This window comes from Chlorocebus sabaeus, chromosome X (assembly GCF_047675955.1).
Source record: "Chlorocebus sabaeus isolate Y175 chromosome X, mChlSab1.0.hap1, whole genome shotgun sequence".
Lineage (NCBI taxonomy): Eukaryota > Metazoa > Chordata > Mammalia > Primates > Cercopithecidae > Chlorocebus > Chlorocebus sabaeus.
In genome coordinates this window covers 24,123,434-24,145,437 of record NC_132933.1, presented here as the reverse complement: position 1 = coordinate 24,145,437, position 22,004 = coordinate 24,123,434, and the positions used below count along the sequence as shown (strand labels likewise).

At 39.9% G+C, this 22,004-nt stretch overlaps 1 protein-coding gene across 5 annotated transcripts in view; it reads left to right on the top strand.

Annotated features, from left to right (window-relative positions):
* The first annotated feature begins 333 nt into the window (after window positions 1-333).
* The window catches only part of OCRL (OCRL inositol polyphosphate-5-phosphatase), a 51,446-nt gene continuing 29,775 nt past the window's right edge, over window positions 334-22,004 (top strand). Inside the window, exons 1-10 of one of the 5 annotated variants that reach the window (XM_037989117.2) lie at window positions 338-746; window positions 1,012-1,091; window positions 5,161-5,240; window positions 8,466-8,504; window positions 17,190-17,300; window positions 17,727-17,816; window positions 18,496-18,616; window positions 18,703-18,864; window positions 20,612-20,713; window positions 21,242-21,356. In XM_037989117.2, the coding sequence (XP_037845045.2) occupies window positions 369-746; window positions 1,012-1,091; window positions 5,161-5,240; window positions 8,466-8,504; window positions 17,190-17,300; window positions 17,727-17,816; window positions 18,496-18,616; window positions 18,703-18,864; window positions 20,612-20,713; window positions 21,242-21,356 (1,278 nt within the window). In that variant the 5' untranslated portion in view covers window positions 338-368. Of the gene's footprint in view, window positions 747-1,011; window positions 1,092-5,160; window positions 5,241-8,465; window positions 8,505-17,189; window positions 17,301-17,726; window positions 17,817-18,495; window positions 18,617-18,702; window positions 18,865-20,611; window positions 20,714-21,241; window positions 21,357-22,004 lie in introns of all 5 variants that reach the window. The other 4 variants (XM_073013411.1, XM_073013413.1, XM_073013412.1 and 1 more) reach the window with 4 other exon arrangements.

Here is a 22,004-nt window from a genome sequence, read left to right as displayed (position 1 = left end):
ATATATATTTGGACATTGTCTAGTTAGAGGTGACCTGGAGGGGACGCAGAGGAGGAGCAAAGGTCTGGGCTTTGGGGAATTCTCTGATATAGGGCATAGAAGAAAGAAGAGGAAGGGAAATGGTAGGATAACCAACACAGAGCATTATAACCTTAAGAAATATATATATATAATATTACATATATAATATATATTATGTATAATATATATTATATATAATATATAAATTTTATATATTATATATTATATATATATTGTTTCATATATGGATGATGTGGGTCGTATTGACACAACAGGTTTGAGATCCCCCATAGGTGTGACTGTGTTTTGTTTCTGTGGCCATCTTCAAAGTCCTCAGAACAATTTTGATGTCACAGGTGGCATTTAAACCCCATTCCTTGCTGGACGTAGTAGAGACGCCCCCAGTCCGTCGGGTCTCTCGCTGCAGTTCCGCAGGTTGGCCGCAGGGAGCGGAATCTGCGGCGGCCTGGAAAACTGGCGGGGGCGCGAGGCGCCGCTCTCTCTCGGGTCAGATTCTCAGCTCCCAGCTCCCCGCTCCCGGCTCCCGGCTCCCGGCGCCCGGCGCCCGGCGCGGAGCGGTTCCTCAAACGACACGCAGCCGAGGTGGGTGGGTGTGGGGACTCGGGAGCCACTGTCGTCGGATCCGCCCGCAGTCTGCTGTCCCGCCGAGCCCGGAGGCCGCCTGGATGGAGCCGCCGCTCCCGGTCGGAGCCCAGCCCCTTGCCGTATCCGCCGGAGAGAAGGGGGAGGGGAGACCGCGCAGGGCCGCGGGTGGGGGTCGGGGGCCCTGCGGCACACGGCGGGGCGGGGCAACCGGGCGGCCCAGAGGCCAAGCAGAGTGGGGGAGGGGGCCGGCGCGGGAGGCGAAGCCGGGCGGGGCGGGTAAGGGTGGCCGGGGGCGGGGGCGGGGGTGGAAGACCCCCTTCGCCCCGCAGTGCACCACTCCTCCCCACCGCGCTTCCAAAGGAGACCCTTGACTAGCGCCCGCATACTGTCGAGGGTATGGAGATGAAGGGTCCTCTCCGGGAGCCCTGCGCCCTGACCCTAGCCCAGAGGAACGGGCAATATGAGTAAGTAACCACCTGATTCCCACAGAGGAGGTGAGCCTGCCATTACCTCCCAACCCCAAACCGCGACGGGTCACCAACTGTCCTCCTACTAAGGCCACGCGGGTAACAGGTTCAGGTCCAGGTGTGAAGTGCCAGTGCTCTCTAACCTCGGGGCTTTGTCCTCAACTTCCAAGCCTCTGGATCTTGCTTGGCAGTGTGGCTCAGTGGAAAGACTGAATGGGCGGGGAAGCAGGAAGCCTGGGTTCTTAGTTCCTGCGCCTGCAACTGACATGTGTTGTGTAACGTTGGGCAAGTCAATGAAGCTTTCTGGGCCAAAGTTAACTCTTCAGTTTAATAAAACCATTAACTGCCTTACCTTATAGCCTTTGGAGTTATAAGTGGGGGAAAAATAAATGCGAGAGTGGTTTACAAAACGTAAAAATGCTATGGAAATGCCTCATTGTTCACGTTACAGACTTGTCTTAACCCTATGCAGCTGGTTTCTCCAGTCTCCCCACCCCCTTATCCCACTTGTTTGAAGGCATATTCATTAATTCAGTAATGGTTTAGTGTAGGCCAGAAACTGCCTCACTTACTGATTTGACTGTTAGAAAATGTAATGGAATGTGTAGAGATAGAAATAACAGTATTTTATCAGTGTGTCACCTTCCTCTCTGCCTTAGACATAGGAACTCAGTAAATACTGTTGAATGATTGATCAAAAGATTATTTTGATAAGCTATCACCATAGCTGCTAACCTCTATTGTCACTAATGCCTCATCTCAAAAGTATCCATGGTGACCTTTACATATCGTAGGTCCCTATCCCTGTGTGCCCAAGACACCTCCCTTGGATATTCACTGGCTTCTTGACATAATATTCCTTCCCAGTTTAAAAATTGTTCACTTAAATCTTGCCATCTCCCAACATTGGGTTCTGCCTAAAACCAATTTCCTCAGTCCCCACTTTTAGATCCTCTGTGTCTATGCTGTCTGATTTACATGGAAGAAATCCCCTCTGGCCCAACCTGCTCTTTTCTGAGACTATTGGTGCCACTGTAACTGGATGTCAGCTAGTTCTATGAAGTAGCTTCTTCCTAGGTCCTGCTTAGTCAGCTCTATTGGGAAGTTCATCAAACCCAGATTTCATCGAACCCTGGAAGACTAGTTTAATGAAACTAAATTCAGAATTTAATAAAACTAAATTCAGCAGGAAAGTGGAACACCACTAACATTTCCAAAGGCTAGAGTGGGTTAGAGAGAGGTGACCCTTGAGCAAACCAGTAAAACTTCTGTGCCTTGGTTTCCTCTAATGTAAAAACAAAAATCTGAAGGTTGAATAGAATAGCTACATTACTGAGATGACCACAGCCCAGAAGGTGGTCCCTCGGATTAGTAGATTTGGAACTCTGTTGAGCTAATAAGGAAGTCTTGTGTTCCAATTCTGTGTAAGTTATGGGGGTATAGTTGGGGGTATATGTGGGGGTATGGGGTTGCTATATAACTAACACTAATATATAAATAACACTATAAAACTAACAACTATATAACAACTAATATAGTTGTTGCTATATTAACAGTTTATAAACTATATAGTTTTAAATATATATAAACTAACAACTGATACAGTTGTTGCTATATAACTAACACTCAATGACTGCTTATGTGCCAGGTACTGTTCTAAGCACTTTTCATTAATTAGTTCGTTTAATCCACGTGTGAGGGTTATGATAAAATAGTAATATCATCATCCCCCTTTTATAGATACAGAAATTGAAGCACAGACAGGTTAAATCACTTGTTTGCAATTAGGAAGTAGAATACCTGAGATCTGATCCTATGTAACATGTCTCAGAATTACACTGAGAAGTTTCTCTTGAAAGCATTTACTGGAGACACCTAATACCATAATACCATCTGTAATCCTCATGTTCTTGTCTCTCTGGTGCCTTCTCTGACTCGAGCGTCCAGAACTTTTTACTTTTGGCCTTTTTATCCTAGAACTTGAAGCCTGTCTTAAATCTTTACGTCTGTGGTTCCTACTGTCAACCATGGGAAATTTACTTGACCAAAATTACAACTAAAAATCAGGTTTTTTTGGAAACAGGGAATCAAACACTAAGATTCATCTTTTTCAAGGATAATAGATTATGAAAAAGCCTGTTTGACCTTTAACCTTCCTTGAACAAATCAAAGTGTTTCCTAGGGATAAGGCAGAGTTGGCATTCAGGATTTGTCACTCTTTTCTGTTTGACAACTACCAAATTCTGAATTCCATTGTTTTACTGTATGCCAATTATTACTAATCTTCATATTCTGAAATGAATAATTACACTCAGGTAGAATTTTTATGCTTATTCTTAGCCCTACTCTTTCATCGTAATTTAGTGGGTAACACGTAGTAAATACTCAATAAATGTTTGTGGAATTCACTTAAATTCTCAGTTTATTTCTGTTTTGTAATAGTTTTTAACAGTACTGTTCACATGAAGCTTTACTGCTAGATGTTCAACACCGTATCTTGTTTACATGTTTTGAGATTTTAGTGGTTTGTGTTTATCTTCCTCAAAGTAAGCTCTTCCTCCTTAACCTTTGATTTCTCAGCCTTTTATCTGGTTTCTGGTTTCCATCTGCGTTTATAGGACTCTCCACTCAACTCATGAACTTTCCAGATTGAAAGGGGCCTGCCCCATATTCCTGTAGTCACCTTAGAATACAAACCCCTGCAAATTAGGCAAGAAGGATCAGAGCAGAAAAGAAGCGTTAATACTTTTATTTCCCTTAGTTCTATCTAAGTAATTACTTATCCTATCCCAGGTTATCCTCTTCAAAGTTAACACATTTGAAAATGCAAAAAGCAAAAGCAACAAGCACCCCAAAAGACAACAAAATAGAAATCAAACCCTTCAAAACGATGACATTTTAATGTCAGAAGTTGAACAGTTTCATTTTAAAATTCACCTCTGCTTATAGCTTAATTAAGCTAGTTGATTTATTCAACCAGTATTTGTTGAACATCTGTTAGGCTGCAGACAAAACTGATTATGATCTGGTCTTTGCTTTCAAGGGGCTCAAATCAGTGAGGGGAAATAAATATAACCATAATGGAGTGTATAAGTGTTCTATTAGAGGGGCAAACAAAGGCAGTAAGGCTGCTGGTTCTGCTTGGGGGTATTGAGGAAAGCTTCACGGAAGAGGTGATATTTGAGATGAAACTCGGGAAGAAACAGAGTGTTCCTGACAAAAACAAAACTAAAAACAATACTTGGAAGAGTGCTTGACTTTGGGAATGCTAGTTGACGTTCAGAATAGCTGTTTACCAGTAGGTTGTACCTCGATTCTGGGCCATTAAGGATAAATAATAAATGAAAAATTAATATTTCAGGAGTACATATGGATTTAGAAGTATGGATTTCATACTGGGGAGCCGGGTTTACTCATGTTCATAGAAATACCAGCGTAAACTTGGAAACCAGAGAAAAAACACAAGGGATTTGAAGGAAATTCGGTTGTGGTATCTGCCACCTTGTTGTTCACTGATATTTTGACCGATCCAGCTGGCTCGGCATTCCCTCTTACTCCTCCATGAACCTGAATGCTTGTTTGAAGAGACAGATCCGTTCTTTGGTAAAAAGCCATGGTAGTGTAATTGGAAACTTAATTTATGAATTTTCTAATTCATTGATTCCACACACACGAGCAACTGCTGTGTGCCAGGCTCTGTGCTAGGTACTAGAAATTCCATGGTGTAAAGATAGCTGTGGTCCCTGGACTTCACATCTAGCTGTCAGTTCTTCACTCTGGTATGCATACTCTGAAGCTATATACTCTGTAATTCATGCTCTTAAGCTTGTATGCTGCTTTTAGGATATATGGCCTAGAGAACAGTGTGGGTAATCAGATGTTCATCACCACTAGCATCCTTTTAGGCCTAGAGCAATATCTAGCTGTCATGATGCTCAGATCCGGGGAACTAGATGCAGCAAGTCTAATAAATACAGACTAGATTTGTATAACAGGACAGCAAAGTATTTTGTTGCTAAATGGGTTTTTCAGTGGCTATTCTTTGATGCGTTCTTCTGTTTCCTAGGTTAATAATCCAGTTGCATGAGAAGGAACAGCATGTTCAAGATATCATTCCTATAAATAGCCACTTCAGATGTGTTCAAGGTACTAGCTTTAATTGCTTAGCTAGTTTTATAATGTTTTTTCTTGGTCATTACTGTATTATGTAATACCATACATATTTAAATTTGTCACTGCATGTAAAATGAAATGTATTACTCTTTGCATAAAAAGATAACGTTGAGGAGATGATACTTTAAGAATGCTGAAGGGTTATGTTGCAATATATTTGTATATATGCGTGTGTCTGTAGTCTCACCTGTTTCCTTGGCTTGGGTTAGAGATGTACATAGATTATTACCTGTGTAGGTAGTTTTTTATGCTGACTGACCTATATGTGGATTTAAATAACATTCTTGGGCTTAACGGACACAGTGCTCATTATAAGGTACCAAGGTCACTTGGATTCACACACATTCAGCACTTTCTCCACATGCTATTTGAAATTAAGACATTTGGCAACATACCTTGCCAGATTGTAATATCTTGTGCTGATTCTCAATTGTGCTGATTCTCAAACCTTGACATTGGTGATTCATAAGAAAATTGACTCTGGGGAGGAAATATTTGGCCTCCTGCCCTCAAATTTGGGGATGGAGCACAGAAAATCTGTTGTTTCATCTGCTACGATGAAACTTAAAAATTGGGAGGTTTGTGTAGGAGGTGTTGCTTCTGTCATCTCACATTGCTCTAGAAAGGAAATTGATACTAGAGAACAAATACATTCTGTTTTCACTAGGACCAGTGGCTTTATCAGTCAGAAGCATTCTGTATCAATTGTAGCTTCTTGGAAAACTTGTTTTTTCAAGACAAGGTCATTTCCCAGGCTCAAGCGATCCTCCCACTTCAGCCTCCCAAGTAGCTGGGACTGCAGGTGCACCACCCCCCAGCTAATTTTTATTTTTTTGTAATTTTTGTAGAGACGAGGTTTCGCCATGTTGCCCAGGCTGGTCTCAAACTCCTGAGTTTAAGCAATCTGCCCGTCTCAGCCTCCAAAAGTGCTGGGCAACTTACAGGCGTGAGCCAGCATGCCTGGCCTTTCTTGGAAAACTTAAATCTTAGCTTGCATGGATTATTTCTTAAACTACATTGAACTATTTTTTAATCACTAAGTGACATGTACATAATGTAATACCTTTGGAAAGATCAGAAAAGTGTAAAGAAAATAGGTCACTTAAATTCCCATCCTTCAGAGATAAACACCTAGCATTTTCCTTTTTTCTACACATACATTGCAGCATGAGTGATATTCATCTTATACAATTTTTTGTCTGTTCTACATGCTATCGTATTATGAGCACTTTTCCATGTCATTAATGGCTATATGCCATTCCAGTTTATGAATGGTCCATAATGTAATAATTCCGCTATGTTGACATTTGGGTTATTTTTCACTAGTATAAATAGTAATATGATGAACATCTCTGCATCTAAATATACCTGCACATCTCTTATTTCCTAAGGATTTATTCCTGTAAGTGAAAATACTAAGCTAGTGGATATGACTTTTTAAGAATGCTTGTGTTAAGAATTAAAAATAGCTTCAATGAATAGTGTCCATATTGTACAGAAGAATTAAGTGATAGCTATTTAGCCTGCCCTATGTGAGAGAGACATTCTAAACAAGGTAGCTGCGTGCCATAGTAAGTGGCTGTGGCCACCTCACTTTTCAAGATGTAGCCCTTCACAGAGGGGAAGAGCCAAAGAACGTGACTTTAAATTAATATCCTATTAGCTTTGTACCTTTTTACTCTACCTCTAGGATCTCTTTTACCCTGTTTCTCTTAGTATTTTTAATAAGAAATCAGTTGCTGATTGTTAGATCGTAGTGCTGCTTCTTAGAATCTGGGAAAATATGTGCACACATGTAATGTAGTTCCCCATGACTGAAGGAAGACTTATGTATGATTTTCATCTCCTTTCTATTTCCTGACCTGTGCATCTATTTTGTAAACTGCGCCTGTAATTCCAACGTTTTGGGAAGCTGAGGCAGGAGGATTGCTTGAGCCCAGGAGTTCAAGACCAACCTGGGCAACATTGCGAGACCCCATCTGTACAAAAATAAAATTAAAAAAACAACATTTGCCAAACATGGTGGCAGATACCTGTAGTCCCAGCTACTTGGGAGGCTGAAGCAGGAGGATCGCTTGAGCCCAGCAGTTCGAGGCTGCAGTGAGCTGTGATTGTGCCACTGCATGCTAACCTGGGTGAGAGAGTGAGGCCGTCTCTAAAGAAAAAGAAAACCATCTGTAAACACTCAGGTTTTACAGAACTAAAAGTTAATGAAGAACAGTAGTAAACATACAATATCTATGTTTTGATGCCCTAATTCCCCTTGTTTAATCATCCTAATAATATCAAGACTACTTTCTGGTATTAAATGAGTTAGTTTCTTGCCAGTTGCTTCTGTTGTACCTGAGTAATGGAGCCAAATAAATAATTCAGTCTTGGGAGGGAGGTGTTAAAGGTGAGACTACTCCATTTGACCAAGGTAGATCCAAGCTAATCCCACGGAGTCAGTACCCGGAATTCAATTAACCTGGAGAGTCTGGCAGGTGCAGTTGGTCAAATCCAGAGAAATCAGAGGGGAAGAGATAGGTTGGGTCTAGACACTTGTTGTAAAGGAAGAAGTCCAGGAGAACCATTGAGAGATAAGGAGAACTCTAAACTTTCAGACTGCTTTGCACCCTGTTGGGTATGGAGGGCCTTTGGCCCACAGGTAGTAATTATAACCTGAAGGTATACTCTGCCCCCCCCCCCCCCCCCCCCCCCGTGTGGGACAGGGGCAGACGTGATGAGATCACTGGGAAATTTTCATAGAATAGATCTGAGTTAAGAAAGTAATTCACCTGTGGGCTTTCAGGGTAACTTCCTTTGCTTTCTGGTATCTAAAGAAGTATCTAAAGGACCCAGAGTTAAATCAGTATATTACAGTTAAGGGGAATTAAACTTGCTTTTGCTTGAATTAACATGTTGTTATATTCTGTACTATTAATTTCTCGTTCCTTTATTTGCTTTGAGGAGTTCCATTTGGTTACTTCTTCAGTTCATTTTTATTTTAGTTGATTTGCTCATCATAGTCTTTAGAACCTAGTGCTATTAAAAATCCCTTTAAAAGATATTAAATGAAAAAGAATTAAAAAAAAATAGGTTCTAAGACCTAGGAGTAGTGACTGAGAGAAGCAGTTATTTAGTTAGGCATGTATTCTTTTGGTTGTAATGAGTGGTTTTCTCTTCCCTGATCCTACTCTCTTTTTTTTCCCGTCTCAGAAGCAGAAGAAACTCTTTTGATTGACATAGCTTCTAACAGTGAGTATCTTTCTGAATGTGCTTGATTTTTATTTGACAAATATTTACTTGAACACTCACTACATTTAAGACACCTTTTGGGGCACATTTTTTATTTTACCATCTTTTCCTGTAGTCTCCTGTAGCAGCCATACAAATTAGCATTGTTTCCCAAAAACATGTAGGCTAAGCCTAAGAAAAAGCAGGTGGCTGGTAAGAATCTTTATAAAAATTAAAAATAATGATCTACCTTTCTAATGCTGTACTTCATTGAGCTACCAGTATTGTTGCTGTCAGTTAAATCATTGCTGTAGAATTGTTAATTGTAGGAAGGGCTAATGTTTAAAGCACATAAGGTTTATTGGTGGGTTTTTTTGGTCACTTTTAACTGCTATTACATTTTAAGTTTTTTCCCTACCCTCTTTTTAAATTAAGTCATAATATTTTCCTTTATTTGTTGTATTTTTTGGAAGGCTGAAGAGTCCCTTAAATTGCTTGTCCAGGCATTCCTTTAAAAAAAAAAGTTTAAGTCTTTTATTTAAGCCCCATCCCCTCAAGGCATCTCTTTATTAGAGGGAACATGATCTTCTTTTCAGTGTTTCCATTCTCTCATTTTTATCTGTTTGAAGCAAATCATCTTTGACTTTCTGTGCAAGCTGTTCTTTGTTTATCATCTAATTGTCCTATTTTATGGGGTAGAGAAAATGGGCACTCGATGCTACTGTGAGGTTGCTATGGAAAAGAGTATCTGACCACATGAATCGAAATCAAATGGGTTGCCTTATCTCTTCGTTGAGTCCTTGGATGAGTGGGAACTGGCACTGAGCTTGGGACTAGGGGTTTACATAACTTTGTTTAGACAGAGTCCCAGCCCTTGGCACTATTAATTTGTATTGAACAGTTTAAGTAGGCTTTTCTCTGGCTTGAGATTTTTTTTTTCCCTTTGGTTGTGGATTTTAGAAGTCTTAAAGGCTGTGCCTGAAAGGCCAGGTAAACCCCAGCTGCAAGTATCCAAGAGAGAAAATAACTTAATGTCTATTTCTTATTGTGCTTAGAAAGGAGAAGGCAAAAACAACACTTAAAAAAGCAAAATTAGAACAAAGGCAATTCTGTAACAACTGAAATTGCTGCTGAAATAAGAGATGGAAACGTCCTGTATTTGATGTAGAGAGGTATTTGATTCAAAGCTGAAAAGTTAAACTGAGCTGTGTCTTTTCTCTTATAAGCACTTGATTTTTGGCATTAGTTTTGTTGTAGCCACTTCTACATTAGCCATGTGTTGCTATGTCCAGAGTTCTAGTTACTGGCTCATAGGGGGAAAATAGGTAAGTGACCACTTAAATAAAATCCTTGGTTATTTCTACCCAGTTAGTAATATTTGCACTGAACCCGTATTTTATCTTGATCCTTGGGCTTCATACGTAAACCTTTACAGTACACAGTGTGTTGCATGAAGGAGATCTTGGGTTTGTTAGGCAGGCCTGATTTTAATGTAAATATGCATTTTCCCATTGTCTGGATATTGGTGTTAAATGCTTTGTAAATAATTTTTTTTCATTATAGAAGTAATACATCTTCATTATGTACAATTTACAAATTCAGAAAAGCTTAAAGTATCAAATTAAGATTATTTTCCTGCAATCTAGAGATCACCACTGTGGTTAACATTTTTATGTATTTCCTTCCACTCTTTATATTTTTACATAATGGAATCCTCATATATAGTTTTTATCCTGCATCTTCATTTAACATTATATTGTCACATTTTCCTATGTCATTTACAATTATTTTATAATATGCTTTTTAAAGACCAATATTTCACCATAGGTCTGTGCCAAATTTTATTAAATTAACTTCTTCATAAAATTAAGTCATTGTCAAGGAACATGATGTATCTATTTTTTTCAGGTCTTCTTTTATATCTTTCAGTAAAATTTTATAGTTTCTTCTTATATATAGTTTTTAGGTTAAGTATTTTGTGGTGGATTTTATTTGCTACTATTGCAAGTGGAGTTTTTTTCTATGCCCTTCTAATTGTTTATTACTAGTATACAGAATAGCTGTTGAGTTATGGATATTTATCTTTTATCCAGTTGCTTCATTGAAATTTATTTTTAATCTTTTTTTGCTTTTCATTTTGTTTTTTCATTTTGGTAGCTAACCTTAATCATCTATAAATAATAATTTTGTCTCTTTTCTAGTAGCTACTATTGTTGTACACTATACCAGTGAGAATATTGGGACCAGTGGTAAACGATGATGTTTCTTGTTTGGCTCCTGATTTCAGTGAGAATGCCTCAAGTGGTATTTCACTGTTAATGACATTATTACTTGTTGATTTAACAGGTTTTTTTTTTTAATTAAGAAACTGCATTTATTTCGAGTTTGTGTTTTTTAAAATTATGAATGTATACTGAATTTTAGCAAATGTCTTTTCAGTATTTATGGAGATGATTTCATTCTTTCTTATTTGACCAATTGGTACACTGTATTGTACTAATTTCCTAATATTAAACTGTCCCTTGTTTATTCATTATTCAACAATTATTTGTTGAGTGCCTTCTCTTTGTCAGGCACTTTTGTAAGTGCAGAATCAGTATAGAACAACAAAGATAAAGTTGCTGCTCCTACTTTGGTTCTTGCTTCTGTGCAATTTGCTACTAGTGTCACACAGATACCTATAATTCAATCATTCATTCTATAAAAATATGACTATCTTTTATGTGCCAGGAACTACACTAGGCTCTAGGGATATAGCAGAAAGCAGTACAGTCATGATACTTTAAGGATTTTAATATAGGAAACAGACTTTAAACTGATAAGATACAGATAATTGTTGTTTGGGTTTTGTTTTGTTTCGTTTTTGTTTTTTTTTGAGACGGAGTCTTACTCTGTCATCCAGGCTGGAGCGCAGTGGTGCCATCTCGGCTCACTGCAAGCTCCACCTCCCAGGTTCACGCCATTCTCCTGCCTCAGCCTCCCAAGTAGCTGGGACTACAGACGCCCGCCACCAGGCCTGGCTAATTTTTTGTGTTTTTAGCGGAGACGGAGTTTCACCATGTTAGCCAGGATGGTCTCGATCTCCTGACCTTGTGATCTGCCGCGTCAGCCTCTTAAAGTGCTGGGATTACAGGTGTAAGCCACCGCGCCCGACCCAGATACTTGTAGTTTTAATAAATGCTCTTGAGGGAAGGTACTAAGAGTTTATGTGAGGACTAAGTGTATTAGGAGCGTGGTCAAGGAAGACCACTTTGAAGAAGTGACAATTAAATTGAGACCAGAGGGGCTAAGTAAGAGACCGGTTAAGATGGGAGAGAGAAGAATTTACCAGGTAAAGGGAATCACAAGGCTCCAGGCTGGGAAGTAGCTTGATACTTTCTTTGAAGTGAAAGAAGACCAGGGTGCCTAAAACAGGTCTTAGGCACCAAGGTAAGAAAAACGGGCTAGGGGACAGATCTGGCAGGATCTTGTAAGCCTTGTATTAAATCTGAATTTTGAGATTTCAAAAATGAGAAGAATATGAAGGATTTTATGCTGGGGTGTCATCATTTGCATGGAAGCAGAGAGACCAGTTAGGAGGCTGTTTCCATAGCATAAGCTAGAGAATGTGGTGGCAGTAGTAATGAAGATAAGCAGTCAGACTTGATAGATGTTTTTGGAGGTAAAATCCATAGGAATTGGTTTGAGTGTAGGGGGTGAGAGGAAGTGTCAAGGATGAATCTCGGGTTTCTGACATGACTGTGGATGATGGTACCATTTGCAGAAATAAGAACACTGCAGAAAGAATGAGTTTTCCTTAAGGGGGAAGGGTCATGAATTCAGTTTCAGTCATGTTTAGTTTGAGATTTTTTTTTTTTTTTTTTTTTTTTTGAGATGGAGCCTCGCTCTTGTCGCCCAGGCTGGAGGGCAGTGGCGCGATCTCAGCTCACTGCAACCTCCACCTCCCGGGTTCAAGCTATTCCCCTGCCTCAGCCTCCTGAGTAGCTGGGATTACAGGTGCCCGCCACCATGTCCAGCTAATTTTTGTACTTTCAGCAGAGATGGGGGTTTCGCCTTATTGGCCAGGCTGGTCTGGAACTCCTGACCTCGGGTGATCTGCCCACCTCGGCCTCCCAAAGTTTTGGGATTAGCAGGCGTGAGCCACCTCACCTGGCTGAGATTTTTTTTTGAGACACTTGAGTGTAGATGATAAATTGGCTAGTGAATGTATGCATTTGAATCTCAGAAGAAAGGTCTAGGTCACTAGCACGTAGATGATACTCAAAGTCGTAAGAGATGATGTGATTGTGTGTGGACTGTGCTATCGAATATAGTAGCCACTAGCTACATGTGCCTGTTTTAAATAATTAAAAATAAAATGAGAAATTCAGTCCCTCAGTTGCAGTAGTCGCATATCAAGTTGTTAGCTACCAAATCGGACAGCACAGTTTAGGGCATGCCCATAGTCACAGGAAGTCCCATTGGACAATACTGGTATGGAATGAGAAAAAAGATTTATGTTTGAACTTGAGGAGCTCCACTTTTTAAATGTTAGAGGAAGAGATACTTCAAAGGGCACTCAAAATTAGTAACGAGAGAGAGAGAGAAGCTAGATGAGTATGGTATCATAGAAGCCTTTGGAAGAGATTGTGTCAAGCCCTGATTAACTGTTGATTTCTGCTAATAGGTCTAATAAGATGACTGAAGAATATCCATGGGATGGAGGTTATTGGTGAACTTAAAGCAATTTCAGATAAGTAGTGGGTTTAGAAGTCATATTGGAATGGATTCAAGTAAGAAATGGGAGGTCTGTGACTGTGTGTCTTTTAAGGAAACATGACTGCAGGGGAATATAGAGATGGACTGGAGTTGGAGGGAAATCAGAGCTCCAGGAAGATTTTTGTTTTTCAGATGAGAAGGACTTAGAACATGATTATATGCTAATGTGGAGGAACTAGTGAAAGGGAAAGCGTTAAGGATATGGGGATGTGTCTAGGGAATAGTTGTGAGTGTAAGATTACTGAGAGAATCAGAGGGGTTGTAATTCAAAGTGAAGGAGGCTTAATAGGAGGAATCTTCTTCCTTGTATCAGTAGGGAAAGGATGAGATGAGTACAAATACAGATAAGTTTCCATGTGATAGCTTTATTTTTTCTCTGAAATATGAGCTGAAGCATTCTGCTTAGAATAAGAGGGCTCAAGAAGATGGGGGATCCAAATTTTGAAGATAAATGAGTAGGTGTGAAACAGTTGTTTCAGATAGTAGTAGGAGACTGATTGACTGTGGGAACTTAGGTTGCTACCTATGATAGAGGACCCAGTTGAGATTGGCAATCAGGAATTTATAATGATAGCCATCTGGTTGTGGATGTGCATATTTGCCCCCTCTGGTTGTTCAGGTATAAGTTCAGAAAGGCAATTAGTTCGATTTATGAAGGTTGGTATTTAGCCAGGTAGGTGCCATGGAAGAACAGAGAGGTAAGGCAGTTCTGGGTTTTTGCAAGAGTGTAAAGTAATGATGGCATCTGTTTGGTAGAAGGGGAAGTGAGAACAGGAAGGGGCTGACGGATAGTAAGAAAATGGAGAAATTAATGGGCTGGAGGTTCCCATGAGGTTAAAAAAAAAAAAAGTTACAGTGGGGATAATGAGCAAGTAAGTTGGAAGGAATAACATATCAGGGAGGGATATTTGAATTGGAGGTTTATGAAGTGGTGGTGGTTCTATGATGACAAAATCCGGGGTATAACTGAGAGGGTCCCAATAGCAACTGAGGAAGTGGTGGCTGAGATGGAGGGGGAATCTCATTGGATGAGGAAGTTGAAGGTGTTGACTGGGTTTTCTGTGCTAATTTTAAAGGGACCCAAAGTTAATGGCAGGAGATTGAGTGTAGAGAAAGTCTTATGAGTCTTATCTTGGATTCTGAAGTTTCTGGGAGGATGGTGCATGATCTTGTAGAGGAAAGGGAGGAAATGGTAGATTCCAGTGGATGAGCCTCAAAGGAGAAAGGATTTTGCCTGAGGGAGAAGGAGAAAGAATAGTCTGGTGGTGTTATTAGAACAAATAAAGACACCAACTAAGAATTACTTCAGGTGTGAGAGAATATAAACAGACTCCATTAAGAGGGTTAGGCCGGGCACAGTGACTCACGCCTGTAATCCCAGCACTTTGGAAGCGAGGCAGGCAGATCACGAGGTCAGGAGTTTGAGACTAGCCTGGCCAACATGGTGAAACCCCGTCTCTACTAAAAATACAAAAAGTAGCTGGGCGTGGTGGTGCGTGCCTGTAATCCCAGCTACTTGGGAGGCTGAGGCAGGAGAATCGCTTGAACCCGGGTGGTGGAGGTTGCAGTGAGCCGAGATCATGCCATTGCACTCCAGGCTGGGCAATAGAGACTCTATCTCAAAAATAAATAAATAAATACAAGAGGGTTATAGGAGAAGTGCTCCTCCTAGGGACCAGCCAGTTTTGCGGTAGACTCTGAATTTTAATGTGGACATATGGTCAGATCACTCGGAAACTACGAGTGCCTGGGCTTCACCTCCAGAGATTCTGTTTTAATTGTCCTGGAGCAGGGCCTGGATTCAATATTGTTTTTAAAGTGCCTCTGGTGGCCAGGCACAGTGGCTCACGCCTAAAATCCCAGCACTTTGGGAGGCCAAGGTGAGCGGATCACGAGGTCAGGAGATCGAGACCAGCCTGACCAACATGGTGAAACCCCGTCTCTACCAAAAATACAACAATTAGCCGGATGTGGTGGCAGGCACCTGTAATCCCAGCTACTCAGGAGGCTGAGGCAGGAGAATTGCTTGAACCCGGGGGACAAGGTTGCAGTGAGCTTAGTTCGTGCCACTGCATTCCAGTCTGGGCAACAGAGCGAGACTCCATCTCAAAAAATAAATAAATAAAAAATAATAAAGTGCCTCTGGTAATTTTAATGCATGCATAGTTGAGAACTACTGAGAGATGCAGAGAATATTCAGATGAAGTTGAGGATGTAGGAGTGTTTGCAGATCACAGAGGTACAGAGGGTTTTAGGATGGACAAGAAGAGTAGAAGGTTGAGTCTTGAGGTAATTTGTTCTCTTTCTCAAGCAACATGGTGAGGGAGCATCCAGCATTATTTTGTAAGCAATTTCTGGCCCATTAAATAGGTCAGTTATGTATTTGCTAAAATATGTCTTTCAGGAATTGTGTGTTTGTGTGTGTGTGAGAAAGAATAAGCGTTTTTGTTCTAAATTTATGTCAGATAGAAACTACTCTTTTAAAACCACATTTAGTATAAATTATCTGAGAAAGAAAGGACTTGTTAGGCCCTGAAGGAGTTTTCCCTGTATCTTCATGGCTGCTGTAATTGACACTTTATTCCTTCCCTCTCTTTTTTCCTCTCTACAGTGGCACCCTCATTATTTTTCTTATTTGTAGTCTATTTGGGTGCCTTCTTTCACATTTTTTCTCCATCTTTATCTCTTTTCTTCTAATCATTTTATTTTCCTTTTTGTAACTCACTTTACAAAGATAGAAACAAGAAAAAAATGCAGAGGACAAAAAGCCAAAGGTTCAGAAGTGAATTTCCACCATAAAAAAAAACTAGGATTTTCGTTTCATTTTCTCATGTATTTGTTATTCACAAGTTTAGTTAAAGAGTCCAGTTCATCAGTCATTAAATACCTTCTGTCTGTGAAGTCTAGTGTTACTGTCACCAGTAGAGTGACCAGCAAGCCTTATTTGCCTGGGACTTTCCCAGTCTTAGCATTGGAAGTCCTGAGTCCTAGGAAGCCTCTGAGTCCCATACAATGCTGGGACAGTTGGTTACCCTAGACTGCTGAAAGTGCTGGGTTCCCTGTATGTGCACCCTGCATGTGTATGCTGCCTCTTGCCCTTAAGGAGCTTGTAGTTTCCAGAGGCAGGAGAAAACAACGTATGTAATAAATCAGTTACAATAAGAATAGAAACAAGTACATAGGTTTCCTGGATCACCACATCCAAACAGTTGATATAGATGATAACTATAGGGCATCAGAAAAGGGGAGACAATATGTTATACACATAAGAAATTAAAGTCCTAGCTAACTTTGCTTCTAATTCTCCTAGTTTCCAATTGGGCTGTACTTGAACCAAACCACTCTGAGCATAGGTCATTATATTGTTTTTGTATGTTTATTCAAGACATACATTTTAAACTTGAGGTAATGAGTTGTAGATGCTTCTTTTCAGAATACTTCAGTATCACTGTTTTTAAGTTATTTTGTAAATTTAATCTGTACTTATGGACAAACCATCCTATTCCTTTTATTCCCTTTGTGCTTCAGATACTCTGACAATATGATCTGGACTTGAAATGGTAGGAATTTCCAGCTAAGGAATGGGAGGTGGGTGATTTGAGGAATTTACCTGTTGCTAGAATTCGAAGGTCCCTGCTTTGATGTCTGAGAGAGAGATCAGAACGCAGGAAAGTATGATTTTAGTGTGTGTCATATCCTTAGATTGGGCTGCTCATTGACACGGTTCATCAGCCCTAGGAGTTCTCACTTCCCTTTGGGTTCCCTCTCTGCATCACCCCTTCCACCACCGTCGTACTGACTCTCTTGATCTTGTACATGTGCTTCCTGTATTATAGATCTGGAATATTTGTGTTCTGGACCTTCTATTAACCTGATAAGTTGAGAATATGATCCCAGTAAAACATTTTATCCCATAGCAGTATATGTATGGATTTCAATTCTTTTTAGGTGGCTGCAAAATTCGGGTTCAGGGGGACTGGATCAGAGAGCGTCGCTTTGAAATCCCTGATGAGGAACACTGTTTGAAGTTCCTCTCAGCTGTCCTTGCTGCTCAGAAAGGTAACTCAAGACTCAGCAATTTTCTTTCTTCTATTTCAATGGGAGTGGAATTCTGACATGCTGATACAGAGGAAAGTGGCCATTGGCAAAATACCTCACCCTTTAAGCCCTGATAGCTGATTTTTTTTTTCCTCAGGAGTGAACACAGGGATAGGTTAGGGAACAAATCTGCCTAGCTTTTAGGACACTAAGCCAGTTTTCAGAATATTCAGTGTCATGGCAAGCATAGATTACCATAGACTATAATTCTCCTTCTGCCTGCAGATGACCCCAGAGCTGCCCTCATTTCCTTAGTTTCTTCCACTGTATCCAAAGATGGTGCTGGCCCCTGCTTTTAACGAATGTTGAAAGAATGGCTTTTGGCTATGGTAGATTCTACTCAATGAAAGACTTCCCAGTTTCTGACCATGAACCTTATCTCTCCAGCTCAGTCACAACTTCTTGTTCCAGAGCAAAAGGACTCATCTAGCTGGTACCAGAAATTAGACACTAAGGACAAACCTTCTGTTTTTTCAGGTACTAAAAAGTTCCTGGTTCCCTTATTGCTATGGTCATTGCAGAGTCAGTGGATTTTATCAGGCCAAATATGGTGATGTAGATTAAAGCCAATGTCAGACACATTCTCCTGCAGAGTAGTTTTATGGAGTCCAGACCCACTGACCAGAATTCACTCCTTATCCTTTCTGTAGCATGGTAGCTGTTCAGGAGCCAGCTTAGAAGGATAGTAGAAAGTACAAGTTCCAGAGCCAGACAGCCTGGGTTTGAATCCCAAGTCAAGGACTTACTAGTTATACGACCTTCATCGAGTTACTCAACAACTCTGAACTTCCATTTTCTTTTCTGTAATATGGGAAGATTTTTAATAGTACTAACTTTGTGGTTTTTTTGTGATGATTAAATGAGATAATGATATATTCCCTTACTGTCAACCAGGCATTGTGCTAAGTCTTCAATAAATGTTAGTTATTACTGGTCTGTTCCAAGTTATTGTAAACTGTTGTTCTAATTAGTATATCAGTGCTTCAAGAATGGGTATGCTTCTTCGAACCCCAATCCAAGTAATTTCTACCCTTATGGTAGCTTTCTGTTTAGTAATACCACTGATCAAATTGTGATCAAATCAAAGCCCTGTTACCCTGGATATGTTGGATGTTAGATTTTTTCCCCCTTTGACTTTGGGGTCTGTGTCTTTCAGGGCTTCTCGGATTTGAAGACAATTTTTCTTCTATGAATTTGGACAAGAAAATAAATTCACAAAATCAGCCTACTGGGATTCACCGGGAACCCCCACCTCCACCCCCTTTAGTGAATAAAATGTAAGTCCCATGTGAAAACATATTTCCCCTGTAGGAGAATTATAGTTTAAACAATTTTACTTTTGAATCTCTCGTTTATTTGCTAGGCTTGCACGTGAAAAAGAAGCTTCTAATAAGGAGCAGCCCAAAGTGACCAACACCATGCGGAAGCTGTTTGTACCAAATACCCAATCTGGGCAGCGGGAGGGTCTCATCAAACATATCCTGGCAAAGCGAGAGAAAGAATATGTCAACATTCAGACTTTCAGGTTAGTGTCTCTTTTGCTTCCTGAGTCTAAAAAGTTAGTAGGTATAACAGACAGTGGCCTGTTGGTATTTAAGACATTAGCCTAATTAAGAATCAAAATATGATAAAAAGGAATGTTTCAAGCCTGTTTCAAGCTCCTGTCTCTATGCTGGCCAATAAAATGCATATCAAAAATAATGCAGATGCTACAGTTCCCCTTGGATTTTCTCTTTTTTTATGAGTCAGGGTCTCTCTGTCACCCAGGCTGGAGAGCAGATCATGGCTCACTGTAACCTCAACCTCTTAGTCCTAAGCAATCTTCCCACCCCAGCCCCGCAAGTAGGTGGGACTACAGGTGCACACCACCACATCCAGCTAATTTTTTTTTTTTTTTGAGACGGAGTCTCACTCTGTCACCCAGGCTGGAGCACAGTGGCACGCTCTCAGCTCACTGCAAGCTCCGCCTCCCAGGTTCACACCATTCTCCTGCCTCAGTCTCCCGAGTAGCTGGGACTGCAGGTGCCTGCCACCACTCCCGGCTATTTTTTTTTTAATTTTTTATTTGTTTATTTTTTTTATTTTTAGTAGAGACTGGGTTTCACTATGTTGCCCAGGCTAGTCTCAAATTCCTGAACTCAGGCAATCCACCTGCCTCGGCCTCACAAACTGCTGGGATTATAGGCTTGAGCCACTGTGCTTGGCCTTCCCTTGGACTTTCTAACTACTAATTTATGCCATGTCTACTAATGTCTCTATCGAGTCCTAGAGAACCAAATCAAGGTCACGTGTACTAGAGAATTTTCCCCTAGCACATTCCATAAGCAAGCATGTTTATATATCTGGCCTGCTAAGTTTTTTTTTTTTTTCAGCCAATATTAGAAAATTAAAGTCCATCATTACCACTAGCTCTTAACTTACTACTTTGGTAAAGAAAGTTTCACCCAGTCCTCTCGATTGGGAGGTCTATCTTGGATTCTTTCGTCTGTATTATTTTTTATTTCATCTTTACTTGTTGACATCTTCTTTTCTGGACCTGTGTGTGTATGCTGCATGTGAGGTACCATGTGGCATGTATCACCAATGCATGAAGCAACACCACCTTTCTTTGTTATTCATGAGCAGAATGTACCCTTCTAGTCCAAGATTCTAGTCCCATCTGCTTTCCTGTCATGCCTCATTTATTCTAATTCAATCATAACTATATCACTGTGCTAAAACTTCCAGTTCCTCATATTGCCCACTATGCTTATATTTGTGTGTAAACAGTTAAGACAGTCATGAGTTTTCCCTTCTGCTTTCCCCCTTAATACTATGTCTGCCTCATCAGAATTTCCTACACAGATGTCCTTGTAATCCTTCAGGAAGTGAATTTCTGGAGTCAACTACAGCCCCTTATAGAACATTTATCCATATTTGACTAGCTTACAGCATGAAGATACCTCTTTCCCATCCATAAGCTCTCCTTTCAAGTATGAGTTTGGATGGAGCTTAATTGAAAGGAAATGTGGTATAGCAATTACCTTTGCATTTTTTAAAAATAGAGACTTGGTTTCCTCTGTAGTTTTACTTAACGTAAAATTTAGAGAAAATAAGCCCACTGCCTTTGTGTTCTAGATGCAAAAGATCTTTCTTACATATGTAGCAAAACATTTTGAGGAATTATGTTAGCATATTGTGAACATACCTTTGTATAGAAGTGAAAAGAAAGACCTTCTGTTGGTTTGTACTTCATCTTTGTTTTCAAATTATCTTTTCATATTATGTATTAGGTTTTTTGTTGGAACTTGGAATGTGAATGGCCAGTCTCCAGATAGCGGGTTAGAACCTTGGCTGAACTGTGATCCCAGTCCTCCTGATATCTACTGCATTGGGTAAAGAACACTTCTGGAATTTCCTTTTGGCTATATGTTTGGTGTTAGTTTACATGATGTTTTTGCCTTTTTTAAAAAAGAATTTGGTAAAACCTACTGTAGACTATACACAAGAGTTAACTTGTGGGTCAAATTTGTGAGAACAGAAAGGAACAGATATCTAAAATGGTGTAAGGAAGCATCTAACTTTCTTGAAACCCATAGGAATCTATATATTCTGCATAGAAACTTAAGACTTGAGGTCAGTTCTAACAGTGACAGTTCCTAGGATATAAGCGCAAAGCTCTACTGTTATCCTCTGTGGGAGGTATTTTGATTTATTTTTTGCATAGCTTATGAATGTACTTGTGGGAATTGTTTAGAAAAGAAAGCTACTTGTCCTTACTTATAGCTTGGGTGAACAGAGCAGTTCTATAAAATTTATCTCTCTCCCATCTTTTTTTCATTTGCTGTTTCAACATATGGGACAGGAGGTAGCCAGAGATAATTATGGGATATGTATAGATCTCACATCGCTTTTTTCCTCAGATTCCAAGAACTGGACTTGAGCACAGAAGCCTTTTTTTACTTTGAATCTGTGAAGGAACAAGAATGGTCCATGGCTGTAGAGAGGGGTTTGCATTCCAAAGCCAAGTATAAAAAAGTAAGCCGCATTTAATTATCTTTTTAAGTATATGACTAAATAGGGCTCACCGGGAGTTATTCCATTATCTACAACTTGTTCGAAAAGAATAGTTTAATTGAATTCTTCTCTGTGTGTAGTACTGGGATAGGGCAGACTGATCATTCATCCTTATTTCCTAGAAAAAAATTTCCCTAAGCTTTTGGATACTGTATTTTCATTGCTTAGATAGCTTTTAGGGGAAAAAAAGAATTTTATTATTCATATATCAATACTTAGTTTGAAATAATTACACATAAGAGTTCTGATTTATGCAGTAAAACTTGAAGATTGAGATTACTCACTGACATGGTCAGAATTGAATGCTTTACAGAAAAGCAGTATGAAATGTGGGCTCATGGTACATGTGTTGCAATCAGAGCAAGAATAGAAGTGGTGTGGAATTTGAACGAGTTCTAAACTTGGTTTTAAGTTAAGAGGAGAGTTGACTTTAGCAAGATGGGCCAATTTGTTTGTCTGAAGACATTTATCTTTTATCTACCAGAAGAGTTATTTTAATTACAGGGCTATCATACTAAGCTCTCTAAAACAAGTAATGTGAGTAACTTTTCTCTACATCTCTTAACAGTTTATATAGGTAATAAAACTCCTGGGGATGTTATTCCTCTC